This window comes from Melopsittacus undulatus, chromosome 7 (assembly GCF_012275295.1).
Source record: "Melopsittacus undulatus isolate bMelUnd1 chromosome 7, bMelUnd1.mat.Z, whole genome shotgun sequence".
In the NCBI taxonomy this organism is placed as follows: Eukaryota; Metazoa; Chordata; class Aves; order Psittaciformes; family Psittaculidae; genus Melopsittacus; species Melopsittacus undulatus.
Window position 1 is genome coordinate 64121412 of NC_047533.1, and position 19618 is coordinate 64141029.

Consider the following 19618-nt stretch of genomic DNA (forward strand, 5'->3'; position numbering starts at 1 on the left):
GAAAAAAAGACATAATTTGCAAAAAGGCTAATTTTGGAGAAACAGCATTTATGACGTATAATCCTGTTATCTCATGTGTTGGCTTTACTGTATTTTTTTAATGAAAATAAATTTAGAAAAGGTACTATTTAAAGTTTTCATGCTATATATGGTCTAGATTTACTATAAAACTGCACATTAACTTTATTAAAACATTGTGGATAAGATGTGTCTTTTTATGACATACTAGTGGCTGTGTTTTGAACTCAGTGATGCATTTGTGTTTCTGAGATGAAGCAAATAGAAGCCTTGTAGACAATGATAAGAGCAGGATTTGACATTTCTTGAAAACATGTTAAAGATAATGTGGTGGGATTTGAACTTTCCATTCCTGTTGCTGTTGGTGTCAATGCAGTTAACATGTAATCAGCCAGTTAAACCAGTTTTGGTTTTAGGCTGGATAGTTTATTCTGAGATAAGGGATTTCTGTTCCTGCTGTTGCTTGACTTGAGCTTGGGACCAAAAGCTCCAGGAGTGGGCTTAGATAAAGGCAGGGAGCAAAGCCTCAGCACTGAGTTTTCCATGGCATAGAGGGCTGTGCATGTAGTGTACTGATGTGCTGACCCTTCACTCTGTAGTAAAATTCTTCACAATGGGGGCAGTGAGACAGATTGCTGAGAGAAGCTGCGGCTATCCCATCCCTGGCAGTGTTCAAGGCCAGGCTGGAGGCTCTGAGCAACCTGGTCTAGTGGAAGGTGTCCCTGCCCATGGCAGGAGGGGTAGAACTAAATGAGCTTTAAGGTCCTTTCCAACCCAAACCATTCTCTGATTCTATGAATGCTATACTCCTGTATGGGAGGAGCAGAGCAGTAAAGTTTTGGAACTCAACCAGGTCCAAACACTGTTGCTAAAACTATTAAATAAGACAAAAATAAATATTAAGTGCCAAAATTTTGCCACTTTGAATAAATAAAATTGTATACCCTGACAAATCTTAGGAGGTTTTTTAGGAGGAAGCCCTGAGATTTTCACTTAATGGGATGCCTCATTTTAAGCTGATAAAAACTTGCAAGGAGAACTGGTTGAAAATGGTGGGTTTGTCCTCTTACTGCTGATGGTTCTTCTGCTACAGTGTTGCCAGCTTGTATTGATGATGGAGAAAAGTTCAATTTTCATCTACTTCTGTTTTCCAGGTTGAATGAAATGGAAAAAAGTGACTGTAAGTCATTAGTAAACTCCCAATGAGCTCATGTACTGTAATCTCTGTTTTCATTTTGATGCATCCAAGAACATAAATAAACAAACAGTCTTAATGCTGCTTCCTGTGCAATCTGCTTGATTTTGGTTGTCTTATTCACAAGGAACAGAATTATGCCTATATAACTTATTCTAATATTGTTCACTCTCATTCAAAGCTAATGATGATGCAGGCAACATCAGTGTATCAGTGTGGGGCTGTTCTGTTTAAGAAGTAATTTTAAGAAATAACTTATGGCTAGGGGTCAGAGTTGTTGCCGTAAGTATAGCTCCGTGTTCCTTTGCCACATTCACCTGGTCTTTTTTTCACCTTTCTGCCCCTTTTCCGCTTGTTTTTTTCTTTTACTTCAGTAATTTTCCTACAGGTGAGAGGAAATCTGGAAGTCATTTTTTGAGACTTCCAAGAACTGCTGTGTAACAGTCTGCTCAATACTTTGTGGATAAGTAGTTGGTTGTTGTTGCACAAGTTTTCTCCTGAACAATTCCAAGTGTTTGAAGAGTCAAGATCTTTCATTTTCAGTTTCTTTAACAGCAGATCCCCCAAAGTGGCTCTGGGTTATGTATAGAATGAGCTTCCTTTGCAAGTGGGGAAAACAAACAGAAAGCCCAGTGTACTGTGACTATGCTTGTTTGTGTAGGAAATTAAAGTGATCTCTATTTCACTCAGGTCAGCTCTCAAGAGTGTACAGGAAAACTGATAATTTGCTAACGGATTTCCTTTCGGATTTTCAGTGACATGTTTGGTTACCATAACACTGCTGTTTGACCTGATGAACACAGCTGTAAGGCTGAAGATTAAGTGTAAGGGGACTGATGGGGTTTTTTCAGTTTGTGTGTTTTAAGCACTAAAGAAATGTGGGCAGGGCTGGTGTGTTGGTTAAACTGACTTCTGAGGAAACACTACTAAAACTGTATTTATGATATATATGAAAGTATCTAAAGAGTAGAGTGTATCAAAACACCTATGCTGCAAGAATTGCCAAAGAAGCAAATTTCGAGTTCTTTACAATGGTGTTTAATATTTCTTCACAAAGAATTGCTGTGAGCACAGCTCTCTGGAGCCTGGAAGCCTTCTTACCTCCAAGGAAGAAATAATATTTCACTTTGCAGGCTATTGCATTGGTACTAGTTGAGTTTTGAACAGAAATTACTGTAGTGTTGACTGATTCGTGTAGCTGAAAAAATGAGCTGAAATCAGCAGATTTTACAAGTGTCATGAAACAGATTTTATTTCAGTTAGAAAGTCCTTTTTTTTTAATAAACTGGTTTCAGATTAATTTGGATGAATGTTAACACATTAATGTGTTAATTAACCTTATCTTTTTGCCTTTTGATACAGGAATCAAGAACTTAAAGATTTGGGAGAACTTGCTCCTCACTGGGACAATATGCGAAAAAGTGTTATTGCTCATTGTGATCAGATGCTAAGCATGTACCAGGATACTCTTGCAGAGCTTGGGAAGCACACAGGTATGAATCCATGGCTCCGTAATTCCATGAAAGTAGCCTCTCCTCTTTTGGAGCAGTTAGGCCAGGCTGGGTGGGCCTTTCAGCAGCCAGGTCTAGTGGGAGGTGACCCTGCCCATGACAGGAGATTGGAACTAGGTGATCTTCAAGGTCCCTTCCAACTGAAACCATTCTGTGATTGGTGTATTCAGCAGAATTAAAACACATAAAAATGAAATATTTGTAATTCTGAGATCTCATAGGTGCCCTATTTCTTCATCTATTCTTGGTTACACAACAGCCAAAAGAAAAAATTTAGGAGTGAGTGTGCATGTTTTAAGTGCATGTTCTCTTGGACAAACTGCTCTGATAGTATTGAATATCATCTGCTAATTGAAACCACCCTTAGAGGTGGGTTTGTCAGTTTTTCTTGAAACTTAAGGTTTCATTAAGGAAATCACATTTAACAGTCTACAGGAGAACAGTAATGTCTAGCTATGCATTGCATCTCCTTAGTGTAGTGGTTGTCATTGCCCATGCTGTGCCAGAAAAACACAAAATTAACATGGGATGGGCAGTCTGCTCTCAGTCCAGAAATAGCAGCATGGGCTGCCTCACCTTTCTTTATGTGAAAGCGGTGGTCTTATATTCTGATGTTTGCTGGGTGCTTGTTCAGTTCATATCTGCCGGAGTCCTGTGGTCAGAGCGTTTGTATGGCAGTGGAAGAAGCATCAGTGACAAATGTGCAGAAAAGGCAGCTGGGCTTTTCCTCCTGTGGCAATTCTTACTCATAACAAGGCATGACTTCAGGACAAATTATTTCTGATTATGAATTTCTTTTCTTTTGATTGTTCACAAAATCGTTCAAGGAGCTTAGGATAATTCTTTTCTATTTTGTGAGACTACTGTAATTATTTCCTGTATAACACTGTATTTAGAGCAAATGAAGGTTTGTGTCTGTATATAGCGTAACTTTTTGCCTCTTCCTGCTGGTGTGCCTCCTACACACACACACACACACACACACACCCCACACACACTATTTTTTATATGTTCTAGAAGCAAATGGACACAGTTGTTCTAACTTACTACAAAGGTCTTGTTATTGTTGCTGCTTTCTTACTGGTGTCAGATTTCTAACACCAGTCCTCACAATCACCATCTCAAATATGTGATTTTGATGACATTATAGCTTGCTTATGCTGTTTTGCTCTATAGTCTTACTGCTAGATGTTCACACTATTGCCCTGCTCCCACACTTACGTGTGTGTAGGCACAGCAGTATGGTTCTGAGGTCAACACTTCGCTTTGTGTTACATATAGAGAAGTTTGCAACCTAGAATATTCCTGAAAGAGGGATACATTACGGTTATGAAACTTTTTAAAAGAGTTACAAATTATAAATATGTTGAAATATCTGGTATATAGTTATGGAGAATTTGCAGTATTTTCTTAATTGTATAGCTTTCTACATACTCCAAACAAAACTTTCTTTGTGTCTACTGAGAAATGGATTACCTGGGTTTTAGCTCAACATACAACTAAAATGCATAGCAGAATAAATATTTCTTTTAAAGAATTCGGTGCTTAGAATGAATTTGCTGCACTGAGTAGGTGAGACACAAATCTTTCCCTTCCAAAATATTCATTCAAACTGTACTTTTATCATTTAGCAATCATCTTCTAATACAGGACTGAGTATGGTATTTCTCATTGCAGATTGCTCTCTGGAGTTCTGTGGCTTTCTTTGTCACAGGAAAAGAGAAACCCTGTTTCAGTGTATGAGCAAACCACAGTCTCTAAATGAAACTAAACATTTTGGGAGAAGTTGATTACCTGCTTTAATGAGTGTGTGTTGGGGGAAAAAGCTCATCTGTTACACTGAATGTATAATATTTTGCATTTTGGTTACAGAAGTATAATTTCTTGTATTTATGATTGTTTTCCATCATCAGATCTGATTTTGGCAGACTGCTCTCTGATCCAGCATGACACTTCCTATGTTTCTGTGGTTTAACTGATATAAATATGTTTTTTAATGCTGAGCTAATAACATTTTGAAAGCAATCCATAAAATATCATATGCAAGGCAATAAATACAGATCTTGAAAGAATCTATGTAATAATTATAACTTGCAGGAAAAGATTGAAATAAACTTTTGAGAATAAAATGAAAATAGACACTGTAATCTATTAAGCATCAATCCTGCAAATCCAAGTGAAATTAAAAAGGTTGGTAATGTTAAATGACCTGTTTTGACTGTGGTTTGAGATAACTGCAGCAGACCAGAGAACCTGGTCTGAGGAGAACAGAACCAGCCCATATGAAAAAGAGTAGGAACATCTCTCTGAAAACAAAACAGAGCAGGAAACAAAGCAACCTAATAATTGTAGTGAAGATGAAAATTAAGGGGAAGATGTTAATTTGCTGGCCAACACACAGGTATACTTCCTTACTAATGCAGTACTAGTTTATACTTGGAATACCCCTGATTTTGCGTCTTGTGTGAAAAAAAAGTCTAACATTCAAAGACTTATTTTATCAGTGATCAGTGGGCTAACTGCATTTTAAAGCCAAATAATAGCCCAGTCCCTCTAATGAAGGCAACATTTACTTTTAACCCTGCAATATCTTATTAGATGTCACAAATAAATTAGATGATAAATCCACTTCTGAAGGACCAATTCCACGTAAGTCATCTAGATGCACATATCTCCAGTTTCCTTTTGTGTCAGCACTAGGGAAGACTTAACTCATAAGCAGTGTAGAGAGGGGAGATAGCATCTGCAAATAATTCTTTTTTTTCCAAAATATTCCCTCATTTCTCCTATACAATCACATGCTGGGTTTTCTGAGAGAAAGTTACTTCAGATTCAATTGAACTATTTGTGGAATTTAATGGAGAAGGCTATTTCTTGTTAAATTTGAGAGATTGCACTGAAAGTATCAGGAGACTGCATTAGTGTTATACAGGAGTTTTGATTTAACAGCATATTTACTGGAAATGGAGGTTTAAGGAAGTTAAGTCTATTTCAAATTTGAGTTGTTTTGGCAAACAACTCCCCTCAAAAATGGGGGAGAATTTTAAAGAACGACAAGTAGTTTTGTTTCAAGGAAACATAACAGAAATCTAAAAGTGTTAGGGAACATCAGAACAAATGATTTTAGGTTAATTTAAAACACAGATTTGATGGTTTGGGGAGGGAGTAGAACATTGATACTTATTATTTTGTTCAGTATAGCTTGAACTGAGATGATTTCCAAACACTTTTTTCTTTTCAGTCATCAAACTGAAAATTCTATCCATTTAGTTTAAGGCAATCCCTGCCTCTGTCACAAAGGTCCTTATGTGACACTAGGCAAGACAGCTTTCAGAAGTGGTTAGTGTGCAGTGTTCTTTTTTGGAAGCCTGGCAATAGACACCAGCTGTTTTGCAGACGTACTCAGTTCTCATGGATGTAATTTAGCTCAGTGGGAGCTGTGCTTCCAAAATGGAATGTGATGTTGCATTATAATGTGTGCTCTGTAGAATGACATCCTCCATATCTCATATTGATGCATTGTTTTCTTAAATGATTTGACCTTTTCTTGTCTGCTATTAGAATGGATAAAATTCTAACCCTTTTTCTCAGCCAGTTAAAATTATTCTATAAATATTTGTAAAACCCTTGAAACTGTTGGCATGCAGTAAACAGGTTTGAGGGACTGAATAATCCTGTCTTTGTGGGACGCTTGAGCAGTATATTTGAATCCAGATACCTAAGTAAAAGTGGGAAACAAAATATTGAATACTATTTCTAAAGTGAGCAGCAATGATACTAAGCATTCAATGAGCTGGAAAAAAGCTAGAATGTGGTAAGTCATTGTAGTCTCTTTCGAAGTTCCTCTTCAGGTGGATGTCAGATGAAGGTTGCATCTATATTCCTGTATTCCCTGACTTTGAAGAGTTTAATCTTGCAACAATAGCAACAACAGTTTTAATAGAGAGGTTGTAGTTTTCTCGGTCATTAAATACAACTTACCAAGCTATTTAAAAACTAACAAACTACACTAAAAATTAGTTTAATCACATGGATGATACTGGCAATCACAGACTGAGGTATTAATGCCACTGCATTAATATCGCATACCTGAGTAAACAGAATAACTGATAGCAGTGGGTGGTTATTATCCCATGTGTTTCTGGCACTGTATAGGAATTGACTCTGCTTCACAGCTCTTCCCTAAAAAGAGGAGTAACAAGACTCAGCAATGCTGCGTGAACAGAACAGAAGTGTACTCGAGGGAAAGCAGGCTCTTCTGTTCCCTCCAACTCTTCTTTTGCCTGTCCCTTTTAATCTGCCGACATCTTATATTAGTCTGCCAGTGTTTCCTTGTCTCAGATGTAGTTATCATTCCTTAAGCTTTGATCTTGGTTTCAGCTGAATTCTGATAAATAATCTGCACTCTTTTGGATTTCCTTCCTAATGATTTGCAGTCTCTTCACCTACACTGTTACTCATATAGTTGAAGTTCCCTTTAGTGTTCCTATAATTTTGTCTTTCTATGCTCTCCTGGTGCAGGTTTCCTGATAGTATTCTTCATCATCCATGGTTCCTTGTTTCAGTCTGCATCTTCAAATTTTCTGTCAAAGCTGAATCTTTGACTGCTGTCAACTGCTTTTTCTTTCTACTTTTGCTCTTTATTATATTTTTTAGTTACTAAGCTTAAGTAGCAGCCTAAGCAAGGCTGGCTGGTCTGGAGCATCACTGGTGCCCTCTGGCAATGTGATTTGCATTGGGAAACTAAATGCTTAGTCTTACTGGAATCTATTGCAGTTTCAACAAATAACCTCTAGCAGATCTTGATTGACTAAGTCAAAAAGGAGAATTTAAAATATTTCATATTTTCCCCTTAAGAAAATGTTGAACAGATTGAACCTTTTCAAAGACCTTTGAAAATGATAGTGTGCTGAAAAAATTGTCTACATAAATGTTGGGTGCCTGAGTGAGAAGACAGGACTCTTTCCTAATTTACACCCTTTAATTTTATATATGCATATGCTGTTATCAAATATCTCCAGGTAAATTATATTTTCATACTGTCAGGCTTTAATTATATTTTTATGCCACCATAGAGTTAATCATAATCTCATATTTTGGAATTATGCAACCAGATTTATTTATTTATTTTTTTTTCCCCAGCACATTACTCTGCTTCTGGTTCTGGCTTTTTAGAAAGAAAACCTATTTATAGCTTTCCTTAAGCTAGTTTGTATTCCTTTATTTGAAATTTCTAGGAAGAATGCATAGCCTTATCAATGTAATACTTTTGCTTGAAGAAAAAAAAATGTTACTTGATGAAAGTGTACTACCTCCACAGCTCTGTATTCCCGTGTTTTTAGCACAGAATAAACATAATGCACATTAACTGTGACATTGTTTCCAGCAGACTGCAGAGCAATTTCAAACAGCAGGAAAAGATGTCTATCACCTAGACTGAAAAATTAGATTGTTCTCAGAATTAAAAGCTGTTTTGTTGCTTCCAATATGGATACATGCTGAGACTCAGTTAGTGAACCATTCCTCTCCTAATATACAGTTACACATTAAAAGTAAATTAAAGAAGACTCCTAACATACAAGTATTGTCCTCGCATTAAAATAAGACAAAACATCTGCTGGGTGCTTAAGATAATGATTCTTTAAACTTTTGTTTTTCAGGTTCTTCCTTCAAATCAAGCTGTAGCAAAGGAGAAAAAACATTAGAGTTCATCCCAATAAATCTTCATCTGCAAAGAATGCATGTGCATAGTCCTCAATTGAAAGGTAAAGTATATTCTGCAGAGAAATTTTCCAAGTATGACAAAGTATGTTTTGAAATGCAATTAAACTTTCAACTAAGAGGTATGGTTTTCATTGTAGCCCATTTTAAGATGTAAATCTCTGAATTTATATATCCTGTTTTAAGGGTGAACATTGGGTGGACATGCTTTCAGATTTAAAACTGCAATGGAACTGAAAGGTATGCTGTTTAGAGAGTCGAATCTTGGTAATTTTGAATTTTTCACTTAATCACTCTTGTTAAATTTTGTAGGTGGGACAAAAAGATGCTATAAATAAAAAGCATGAAAAATAATATTGTTTTTTTTTTGTAAATTTATGTGCAATTTGGACTTTTATTGGTTTGGAGAATGCTGAGGAGAAAAGTGTATCACAAGAAATACAGTAACTTATAAAGCAAATTCTGAGATTCATTTCATGTTGCATGCATTTTGCCAGTTAGTGAAGTTTCTGCAGTATTAGTTAGTTTGTAAAATTTGTGCAGTATTGTAAGATCTGATACAGGAGGTTTCTTCCGTGACCAGACTGTTGCTTGGTTTGCTTTGGCTTGTTTGGTGGTTTTGTTTTTCTAACAAAATCAAAATCAATCTTCCAAATTTATTATTTTAAAATCTGTGCTTAAAGTGTTATTTTTTTTTCACTTTAATTGGCTCTAGAAACCTTGTGTGTTTATTACTTGACTTTGTTTTGTATACATATCTGGAACTTGTCTTCCCAAAGGTTTTGATTTCATTCTCTCATGTCTATGCATCTGCTTCTAAAACCCAGGCTTTCCAGTTCGGGTGTTGTTTGGAATATTTCTAGAGCAACTGAGTATGTACTGTCCATAGAAGACCACACTTAAATCATGAGATCAAAGAAGTGAACAGCTTGCCCATCCTCCAGATTTCAAATTCTTAGACTAGCATGCAGGCACTGCCATTGAGATTGATTGGAAGACCTGGATCTGTGCTAGAAAGTAGGAATCAGGCCCAAATTTTAAGCTGTGTGAGGGATTTCTCTGCCTCACCTTCTGAAGGCACAAATTTTGGATACTGGTAGCAGATGGAAAACGAAGAAGTGGTTAAGAACATTTCTTTTAAGTTGTGGGTTTTTTTTGGTAAATTCCAGGTGTGTTGTGCTCATGTTGTTTCTATAAAACTTTGAACAAATAAGTAAATATAGAATATATGTTCACTGAAATGTATTGGTAGCTTGTGCATGATTCAAAATAATGTGTGGTTGCAGTGCAGAACTAATACTGTCATGATTCATACTGACACACTGCACAGTCTTCAGTAAGAGTCACATCCTTCTAGGGCATTGGCTTAATTTTCCATTGTGGTGTAATGTCAGTGCAGCGTAAAAAAGCAAGTCTTATCTGTCTTGTTTCTGAGGTGTTTCTGGTTGGTTGGTTTCTTGGGGTTTTATTTTCCCTTCACTGTGCCACCAGAAATTGTGATAAGAGCACAAAATATTTCCTCCTAGAGACTGCTGGGGTAAATTTACCAGCCTAGGTGATGCTAGTTGCATGTTTCAGTTAGGGGCGGTGATACTTCTAAACTTATTATCATAGAATGGTTGGAGTTGGAAAGGACCTTAAGATCATCTAGTTCCAACCCCCCAGTCATGGGCAGGGGTGCCTCACACTAACCCGTATCACCCAAGGCTCTGTCCAGCCTTGCCTTGAACACTGCCATGGAGAATTTACCACTTCATTGAGCAACCTGTGCCAGTGCACCACCACCCTCACAGTGAAGAACTTCTTCCTTGTATCTAATCTGAGCTTCCCCTGGTTTAGTTTGAACCCATTACCCCTTGTCCTATCACTACAGTCCCTAATCAAGAGTCCCTCCTCAGCATCCTTCTAGGCCCCCTTCAGATGCTGGAAGGCTGCTATGAGGTTTCCATGCAGCCTTCTCTTCTCCAGGCTGAACAGCCCCAACTTTCTCAGCCTGTCTTCGTGCAGGAGGTGCTCCAGTCCCCCGATCATCCTTGTGGCCTCCTCTGGACTTGTTCCAACAGTTCCATGTCCTTTTTATGTTGAGAACACCGGAACTGCACACAAGACTCCAAGTGAGGTCTGACAAGAGCAGAGTAGAGGGGCAGGATCACCTCCTTTGACCTGCTGGTCACGCTTCTTTTGATGCAGCCCAGAATACAGTTGGCTTTCTGGGCTGTGAGCACACACTAAAGCCATCTCATGTTCAGTTTCTCATTAACAAGCACCCCTAAGTCCTCTGCAGCAAGGCTGCTCTGAATCACTTCTCTGCCCACCGTAGCTCTGTTGGGATTTCCCAACCTGGGTGAAGGACCTTGCTCTTGTCCTTGTTGAACTTCATAATGTTGGCATAGGCCCACCTCTCAAGCATGTCCAGGTCACTCTGGATGGTATTCTTTCCCTCCAGTGTATCAACTGAAGCACACAACTTGGTGTCATCAGCAAACTTGCTGAGTGCGCACTCAATCCCACAGTCCATGAGCAGGATCCATCCCAACACTGACCCCTGATGGACATCATTCATTACTGGTCTCCCATTGGACATTGAACCATTGACTGCAACTCTCTGTGCAGCCATCCAGCTAATTCTTTATCCACCAGGTGGTTTATCAAACTGATATCTCTGCAGTTTAGAGACAAGGATGTTGCATGGGATGGTGTTGAATGTTTTGCATGAGTCTGGGTGGATGATGTCAACTGCTTTGCCCCTATTCATCAGTTCTGTAGTCCCATCATAGAAGGCCATCAAATTCGTCAGGCATGATTTCCCCTTAGTGAAGCCATGCTGGCTGTCACAAACTACCTTGTTTTGATGTGCCCTAGCATGGTTTCCAGAAGAATGTGCTCCATGATCCTGTCAGGCACAGAGATGAGACTGACTGATCTGTATTTCCCCGGGTCTTCCATTTTCCCATTCTTGAAAATGGGGGTTATATTTCCCTTTTTCCAGTCGTCAGGAGCTTCACCTGACTGCCACGATTTTTCAAATATAATGGACAGTGTCTTAGCAACTTCATCTGCCAGCTTCTTTGGGACTTGTGGATGGATTTCATCAGGTCCCATGGACTTGTTCACGTTCAGGTTCCTAAGATGATCTCACATCTGATCCTCTCCTACAGTGTGCCTAAGGTCTCCATTCTCACAGTCCCTGCATCTGTCTTCCAAGACTTGGGCAGCGTGGCTAGAGTACTTGCCAGTGAAGACTGAGGCAAAGTCATCATTGAGAACCTCAACCTTCTCCAAATATATCCTTTTTCTCAGGAAGCCTTAATGATCCCAGTGCTGCCTGTGTCTGAATCAGCTTATTCAGTGCTAACCTGTGCCATGTAAGCATTTGCTTAGCATTAAGCAAAAATATCCCTCTGATTACGCTGATAATACAATGAACATCTGATACCTTATGGAGAAGTTGATAATTTTCTGTAATGTCACCTGTGATTCTGTTTAATACAGAACTCTGCTGCTGCTGCTTGCATATAATTTTAGCAGCATTCTTTACAGATAAAAGATTATATATAAGCAAGTCATAGTACAGTGAATAATTTATTGATAAATTGAGATTATTAAATTTGCTGTCACTGTAGAAACATGTGAATTACACTAAAGTTTTGCCTTGTAAATACACTCTTCATCTAAGCAGATTGTAAAACAGTCAGTAGAAACAATGACTGTGGGAGCAGTAGATTGTGTACTGCTGATGTTCATTCACTTCCAATTTAGAGCATGGGAACTTCTGAGTATCTGTTAGGTTCTGTCTTGTTTCAGTATTTTGTTATTTCTTCTGCTAAACAATGGTTCCTCCAAACATTTTAGCAAGATGGGGAGTTATTGTGACAGAATATGACAGCATGAATTTTAATGTAGATACTGTTTTGAAGTTAATTCACTCAAAAACATTTTTAGATTTGTAATGGCTATACATGGCCAGAACTGTAATTTTACATCTTTTCAAGAAAACTTCTGGCCACACAACATTCTATGTTTGTTTGCTAAATAAAAAAGTGGAATGAAATATGCTACTTAATCACCCCCAACTTCTGCACTGCTGGAGTTTTGTTTTCTTTTGTTTTCAATGAATTTTCTCCTTTCTCCTCCAAAATAATTTTGCTTGTGGCATATGGTTAATCCATAATTGAAAAAGGTACAGAAAGAATTAAATGTTAGAATCATTTTCTAAATTTAGAACTTGAAGTTATAAAACACTCCCTTTTTTCTTTAGCTAATGTTTGGTTTGCTGACATAAGAGTTAGATAAAACTGGTCTTGTTACACTCAAATTTAGAGATCTTAAAACATTAATAGAGAACTTGTGTTAAAATCAGGGTATTTCTGCTTGCCTGTATTTTTGGGACTGACACCTTAGTTACGAGGAGCTCTTTTTATTTCTCTGTTTACAAAATAGGTTCATCAATATGTTAGGGTATTTTGCTAGCGCTATAGTATGGATACAACAAAAAGTAATTAATTTCTATTATATTTGCCTTTGGTTGGATAAATTATTTCTCTATCTATTACATAGCTACCATCCCATCTGTTTAGTTCTGTAAACATTCACAGAGGTGGTGATTAAACAAGCTGATGAGCCATAAAACTCTCATTAACCCTTACCTTGTCAGATGTCTTAATTTTGAGAATGCAAAATAGGTTTTAATCCCACTGACGATGTGCATGCCCACTGATATGTGCTTGTTTGTTCAATATGTTCAATTATAGGCTTACTTTTACCAAACATTGATTTGGGTTGTTATTGGCAACTGACATGGAATAGAAAATACCTGGGTGTTTAAACTTACAGTAGGAACAGCTTTGAGAAAAATACTATTTCATTATGGGATAACCAAATCCCTATCTTTTTGATAAGCACCACATTTTGCTTTGTTCATCATACTACAAAGTTCAAGTTTATATATTGCCATAGCTTTGCTTTTGTTGCTGTTCATGCATGAAGTGTGTTTTAAACAAATTTGGTGAAGATATTTTTATTTTGCTTCTGGGCAGCGGGAGACACTGTCTCTATGAAGGCAAACACGTTACTTCAGTTCAATATTGAGCTGTGCTTGACATAAAAATCCTTCAGCTCTTTAAATTGGTCTGATAAAGCCTAGGTTTATGGAACTTCTGTCACTGTGGATATCACCATACTGCAAAAGCTGTGTTTTATTTGTGAAGGAGTGGTGGGCAGGTAGTTTTTTGGTTTTTAGTATTTCTGCATAGTGAAGGGATTGTTGGTTTATGGCAAGTGTGTAATTGGTGGTTAGTGTTTCACTTGTACTAGTAGGAGGTGAGTGATATTTTTGAGTCAGAATAATTAGTATGAAATTATGATTAACTCAAAGCTCTGTTTCCTTGCACTCCAATCTTATGCATTTTCTTCCTTCAATTTCTGAAGTAGGTATTTGAAGAAGGGTTGAGGGGTCTTTCTAACACCTATTAATTAATATTTTGGGAGAAGCGTGCTGACAGTATGGTACAGCTCCTACAACTCTCTGCTGGATTTTAAGGTCTGTCTCCACTGTATTGTCAGCAGTCATTTGTTCTTGAAGTGGACAATGGTTGTGAGTTAGTGGAGCGTTCCTGTACCAGTGCACTCATACTGACACTGCATGTGCTTTACAAAAAAGCTTCATTGATGTGAAAGTGGACCACATCAAAAGGCATTCCTTGCAGCACTTTCCAGCAGACTGTCCTCTGGAAAGTGGGAATGAGACTGCCCTGTGATTGTCACTAGGGTCATAGTCATTTTCTTCTTCTTAGCCAGTCTCACTCTGCCATGTTTGCCTGCATGAGGTAGATGCTCAGCTGTTCTGGCTGTGTTTGTGTCTCAAACATCCTTGACTATGGTGAGAAGACATCATAGGCTGAATTAAAGCTTCCTTGTGGGCAAATCCTTCATAAAGTTAGCTATAAGCAGGGTCACTATTTCTTTTTAAAACAGAGTCAGCAAAAGCACCGGGGTTTACTCTTTTAAGTATTTTCTTGAGTTAATCTGTAAACATATTCAGAAGCCACTGTTCAGTTACCCTGATGGATTCATATCTTATTTTGGTTTCAAGCCACCATTTTTTTTTTTTAAGGAATAGAACTATGTATTGTCAAGTACTGTTAGAGCTCTAATAGCCCAAGATTATGTATTATGGACTAATCTCTATTAAGACCTGAAAGAAAGGACTATTGGAGAATCTTGATGCTCACCTTAGGCTAATGAAATTATGTCACTTCTTCTTTTAAGTGGAAATTGAAGAGTCACCAATTAGAGTGCAAATCAATTTGAGTGAATATGCTTTGACATTCAGCTCTGGAAATAAAACATAGTTCATTAACTGTGAATCATTTGTACAGTGTTCTTGCTTCTAGGGATATTTATCATCAAAATGCAAGAAAAGGTCTATTTTAGGAAAGGATTAGATTTTAATTTAAATGGAAAGCTTCCCTAATGAATAAAATAGTTCACAGAAAAAATTCCTCTAATGCTTCCTTTAGAAATACATTGTAAGAATGAGGCATTCTGACCTGTATTTTTATACCTCCAGTAAGCTTGGGCACAAAACAGGTACTGCTTACTGCAAACATAAATTCCACAAATGCAAATTTAAACCTTGAAGGAATAATTACTGTGGTTTGGGGTGTAATTAAATCTTCATCTCTGCATTGACAATCAATCACAGGCACAAAATGAAAGGCTGTTTTTAAGATGATATTCCACCTCCAGTTCTGTAACCATACAGAAAAAGTTCATTCCGTATGTCACAAGGTATCAGGTACATACAGAGAGTAATAACAGTTTGTTGTCTCATCAAGAATTTTGATAGTATGGTATATTTTCCATTCTGTTAGCTTTCACCTGAAAACGACTGACATTGTCTGTGTTTATAAGCATATATAAAAAGGAAGTACATGTCATAGAACAAGGTTCTTCAATTTAGCATTAAACAGGTAATTATATCTGCAAGTGGAAGCTAAACAAATTCAAAGCAGAAAATAAGTGGAGATTTGATTGATTGATTGATTAATCTTTGGAACAACTCTTGGAATGTAGCAAATACATTGTCACTTGAAGTCTTTAAATCAGAATCAGATTGTGTTTGTTTGTTTGTTTTTAAAGATGCCTTTACTCAGCCAGAAAATACAAACTTGATGCCGGAATCATTAGCTGTAATTCAAGCAGTCAGACTCTTCAGTTCTGTCATAATGGTCTCTTTTGACTCTAAAATGCATGAATCTGTGCATCTCAACATGATTGCAAGTTAAATAATGGAAGAGGTAATAAAGTGAAATACACAAAGGGCCAATTTACTTGGCAGCTTTGTAAACTGCAGAGCTAGAATACTGTTCTATGCTGTGGCATATAATTTAGATTTAGCAAGACATCAGATAAAATTTCTAAGGTGCGCAGGTGGCTATATGGAAAGATTGATTAGCCTTTGGGCCTCCTTGAGACATAGACTCTTGATTATTCATTGGAACTAATATAGACCTGTTGTCCTCACATCCTGTAGAGTAGATATCATAGTGTTGCCATACCATGGGGATAGGCCCATGCAAATCTCTGTGCTTGTCTGTTGCTGTTCCAGATTCTCTATATGATGTCATCACAGTGGGAGCGCCGGCAGCTCATTTCCAAGGATTTAAGAATGGTGGTCTCCGAAAACTGCTGAGTAAATTTGAGGCAGAAAGACGAAAGTAAGTAATTTTATAAGTAGCTAGGAAAATATCATTAAAGTTGCATTAAAATATTATGAACTCACTTGAGTAACAAAATGGTTTACCCTGCTGAACGCATGGAAGATTAAAATCTAGTAGGACTGAACGAGGATGCATTCATAACCTATTTCCTTTATCTTTCCTGCTTTATTGGGCTGCAAAATTGAAGCAGAGTTTACTTTTAGTGTCAAGACCCATTTCTGAACACAAACTCAAAATTGTGACATTTTCTTCCTATATTTTGGGAACTTGAGGAATATCAGTGCTTGAAAACATGCTGTGCAAAATGAGATAGCGTTTTGGTAATTCTTGTGCTAAGTGGAAAGCAACTAGAGTCAATTTTTCAATAAACAATAACTTCATTTCTGTCAGCCCTGGGTATATGTGAAAAAAAGGTATTTTTAGCATGTCTGTGAAGTAAATAAGGAATTCCTCTTGTTTTTCAGAAAGATTAAATGAGACTAAGCAAAGATAAGACCCTAAGGTTTCAGTTTATTGCGGTACTCAAATGCTTTGTTAACTACTCAACATGTGCAATACTGTTAGTTGCATATTTTGCTAACCAAGAATTGGACCTATTTGTGTTTGTTGCTATGGCTGTTAAGAAATTCCAAGCAGCCACAGCTGTCACTGGCAGCACCCCTAGTTGTGACTGTTCAATACTTCAACTAACTGTGCCAACCCCATGCAGTCAGTGGCACAACATTCAAAAGGGAATACAGGAAGGTACTGCATATATACTAATCTAAGCATCGGGATGCTCCTTAGAAAATGAGTTCCATTGTTTTCAATGCTAAGAAAAGTTTCGTAGTTACAGTATCATAAAGAATGAGCAGAAATTATAAAAATCTATTGTTGATTTCTAGGTTGACTAGAAATTGGCATCAACACTAAAACCAAACTGAAACCAGCAGATGTATTTGCTTTGAAAACTGCATTATTATTTTTTCTCTTTGCATTGCATGATATAAAAACCTTAGTAAATCTTCCAAAGTCTTTAATTTCCCTTGCCACATCTGATGAGAAAGCTTGCTAATGAAACATGAACATCACTGTTCACACAAGACCCGTGAGTGGACTTCATGTTAACAATAGATACATATTCTACTATCAGCAACTGGGTAGGCAGCCTTATCCCCATGATATGGAAGCATATGAAGTGCATGATAAAGAAAATGTCTAAAGTCATTTCTTAAAATAGCTGCTTTTTAACTATCTGATTAATATACTTGCAGTTGTATTTAATGGGGTTTTGTTACATTTCATAAGAATAATATCATAAGTGATATAAAGAACTTCACGGTGTTTTGCTTTCAGAAAATTAATCGTTTCTCACTTGCACAGTCCTGCAGTATATCCATTGAATGTGATTTGACAGAATTGTGATTGACAGAATGTGATTTCCCAAAATGGAATATAGCTGTGAGACACACTTGAAATCATTAACTGAGATTTCTGTTCCTTGAAGAAAAGGAAAATGCTTTATAGGGAAGAGACCTAGTCTTTCTTGAGTTCTTCCTGGGAGAATATATTGCACTATCTCCTAGGAATGGGTAGACAATGCTCTTGTTTCTTAGATGCCTGTAACAGGAGAATGGAAGATGATGGGCTAGACTTGTTTCTTTGGATCCTATTTTATGTTCTATGTCAAAAGGCTAGGGTGGCAAAGGATACTCGGTGCTGCACAGCCTCTTCTCATTTTCACGCACTCTTCTTTTACTGACTCAATCATGTAGACCTCTAAGTTGATAGATTGTGATCAAGAGCACAGGGTAAAGCTTTTTGCAGATTTTATCAAAGCATTTCATACCTATTTCAAAGTGCCTACACATCACCTTATATTTGCCTTGCTGTTAAGACTTATTTGCATCCCTCAGAAACACTTGTATTTTGGTGACTTTCAAGGACAGAGTACTGGACTTTTGCTCTGACAGTGCAGTTTTCATGTTTCCTTGTTCCCATGGAAGAGCAAAAGTCTGTATTTAGAATGATATAACTAGGGTAACTGTTAGTATCCTCTCAGACTCTTCCTAAAAAAAAGAGCCTCTGTCAGCTAACAAACTTAATTTTGAGCATTGAAAACAGGGGACTGCAATTTTAGTGAATCACTTACCAGACCTGAAGAAATGGACACTTAGCATATCAATTCCCATGAAGTAGAAAAGAAGAAACCTCCAAAATTAATCTGTCTTTGAGGGCAGCACAGAGCAAACTCAACTAGAAGATCATGTGTGAGTAAAAAGACAGGAGCAAGTAAGCTCTGAATATGATCTCACGTATTTGAATATTGAAGAATTGGTCTACTTTAAATATATACAAGAAGTGACCATTCTTATTCTTACCACAGAGAATTTCTTTCACCGTGGCAATGACAACTTTATTTTGTAGGCACCTGTTTGTTTAACTGCATGAAGATATTTTGAGGACAAAGAGCATTTCCAGGGGCAGCTTTTACAATTTAAATTTTCTGGTTTACAATGGGAGTAGCTTTTCTGAGGATCTGGTTGAAGGAAGAAGTGACACCTTGAGATATCAGTCAGAATATAAAATAAACAGAAAAAAAAATGCAGATTTAGCAGCCGTTTCTTCTAGGTGAACTGAGCTGAATACGTAGAGGAAGATGTGGGAAGAGATTATTTCTCAAGCCAGTCCTGGTAGCTTTCAGGATACTGTTAGCACATGACAGAATGCCTTGCATGCCTTTGACCTTCAGGCTGATTATTAGAATAGGTTATTGAAATATTCAACAGTGTTACTGTATCACAGAATATTCCTTGCTCAAATCTATGCTTGTGGAATTAGCAAACAAGAGGAGCTGTCAGATAGTAGCAAGGTTATATCCCACTTTGCAAGAGCATAATTGCATTTGCAATTGCCAAACCAGAACAAGATTGAAACATATGTTTCATGAAAGTTTATCAAACAGAGAAATGTGGAAAATGTGTATCTGAAGATAGGGCTGGCATATTTTCTATTACATAAAGAAATTTTCTATTATGTATATATTTTGTGCAGACAAAAGAGAGGGGAAGGTATTATATAATATTATTTATTTTAAAATGCCGTATTTTTGCAGTTCTCTCATTTGTTACCACTATACAAGTCATATTAAAAAAAAAAAGATTTCTAAAAATGTGATCTCAAATAATAGAGGGAAGGTGAAAAACAAGACTTAATGGTATGCAATATGAAGGCAGGTCCGTTATTTTATTACCCATTCACAATCTGTACTGGTTTTGATTTGCAGCAAAAACATAGATAAAAGGTGTTGTTACTGCAAATATCAGGCCTGTCTATAAGTCATGGCTCTAGTATGTCTGTCACTTTAGTAGCTAGCAGTGAACTTCACAAGACCAGTAAGAGCAGAGGATTGTGGTTTTTATTTTTTTTATCTTGTTTAGGCATAATCGTATTTAAATCCAAATCATTGAAGT

The 19618-nt window shown here is 37.1% G+C and overlaps 1 protein-coding gene across 1 annotated transcript in view; it reads left to right on the top strand.

Moving 5' to 3' along the window:
- The window catches only part of INPP4B (inositol polyphosphate-4-phosphatase type II B), a 200052-nt gene that overhangs the window by 107601 nt on the left and 72833 nt on the right, over positions 1-19618 (top strand). Inside the window, exons 11-13 of the mRNA XM_034065005.1 lie at positions 2576-2706; positions 8385-8489; positions 16055-16163. Of these exons, the coding sequence (XP_033920896.1) occupies positions 2576-2706; positions 8385-8489; positions 16055-16163 (345 nt within the window). The remainder of the gene's footprint in view (positions 1-2575; positions 2707-8384; positions 8490-16054; positions 16164-19618) is intronic.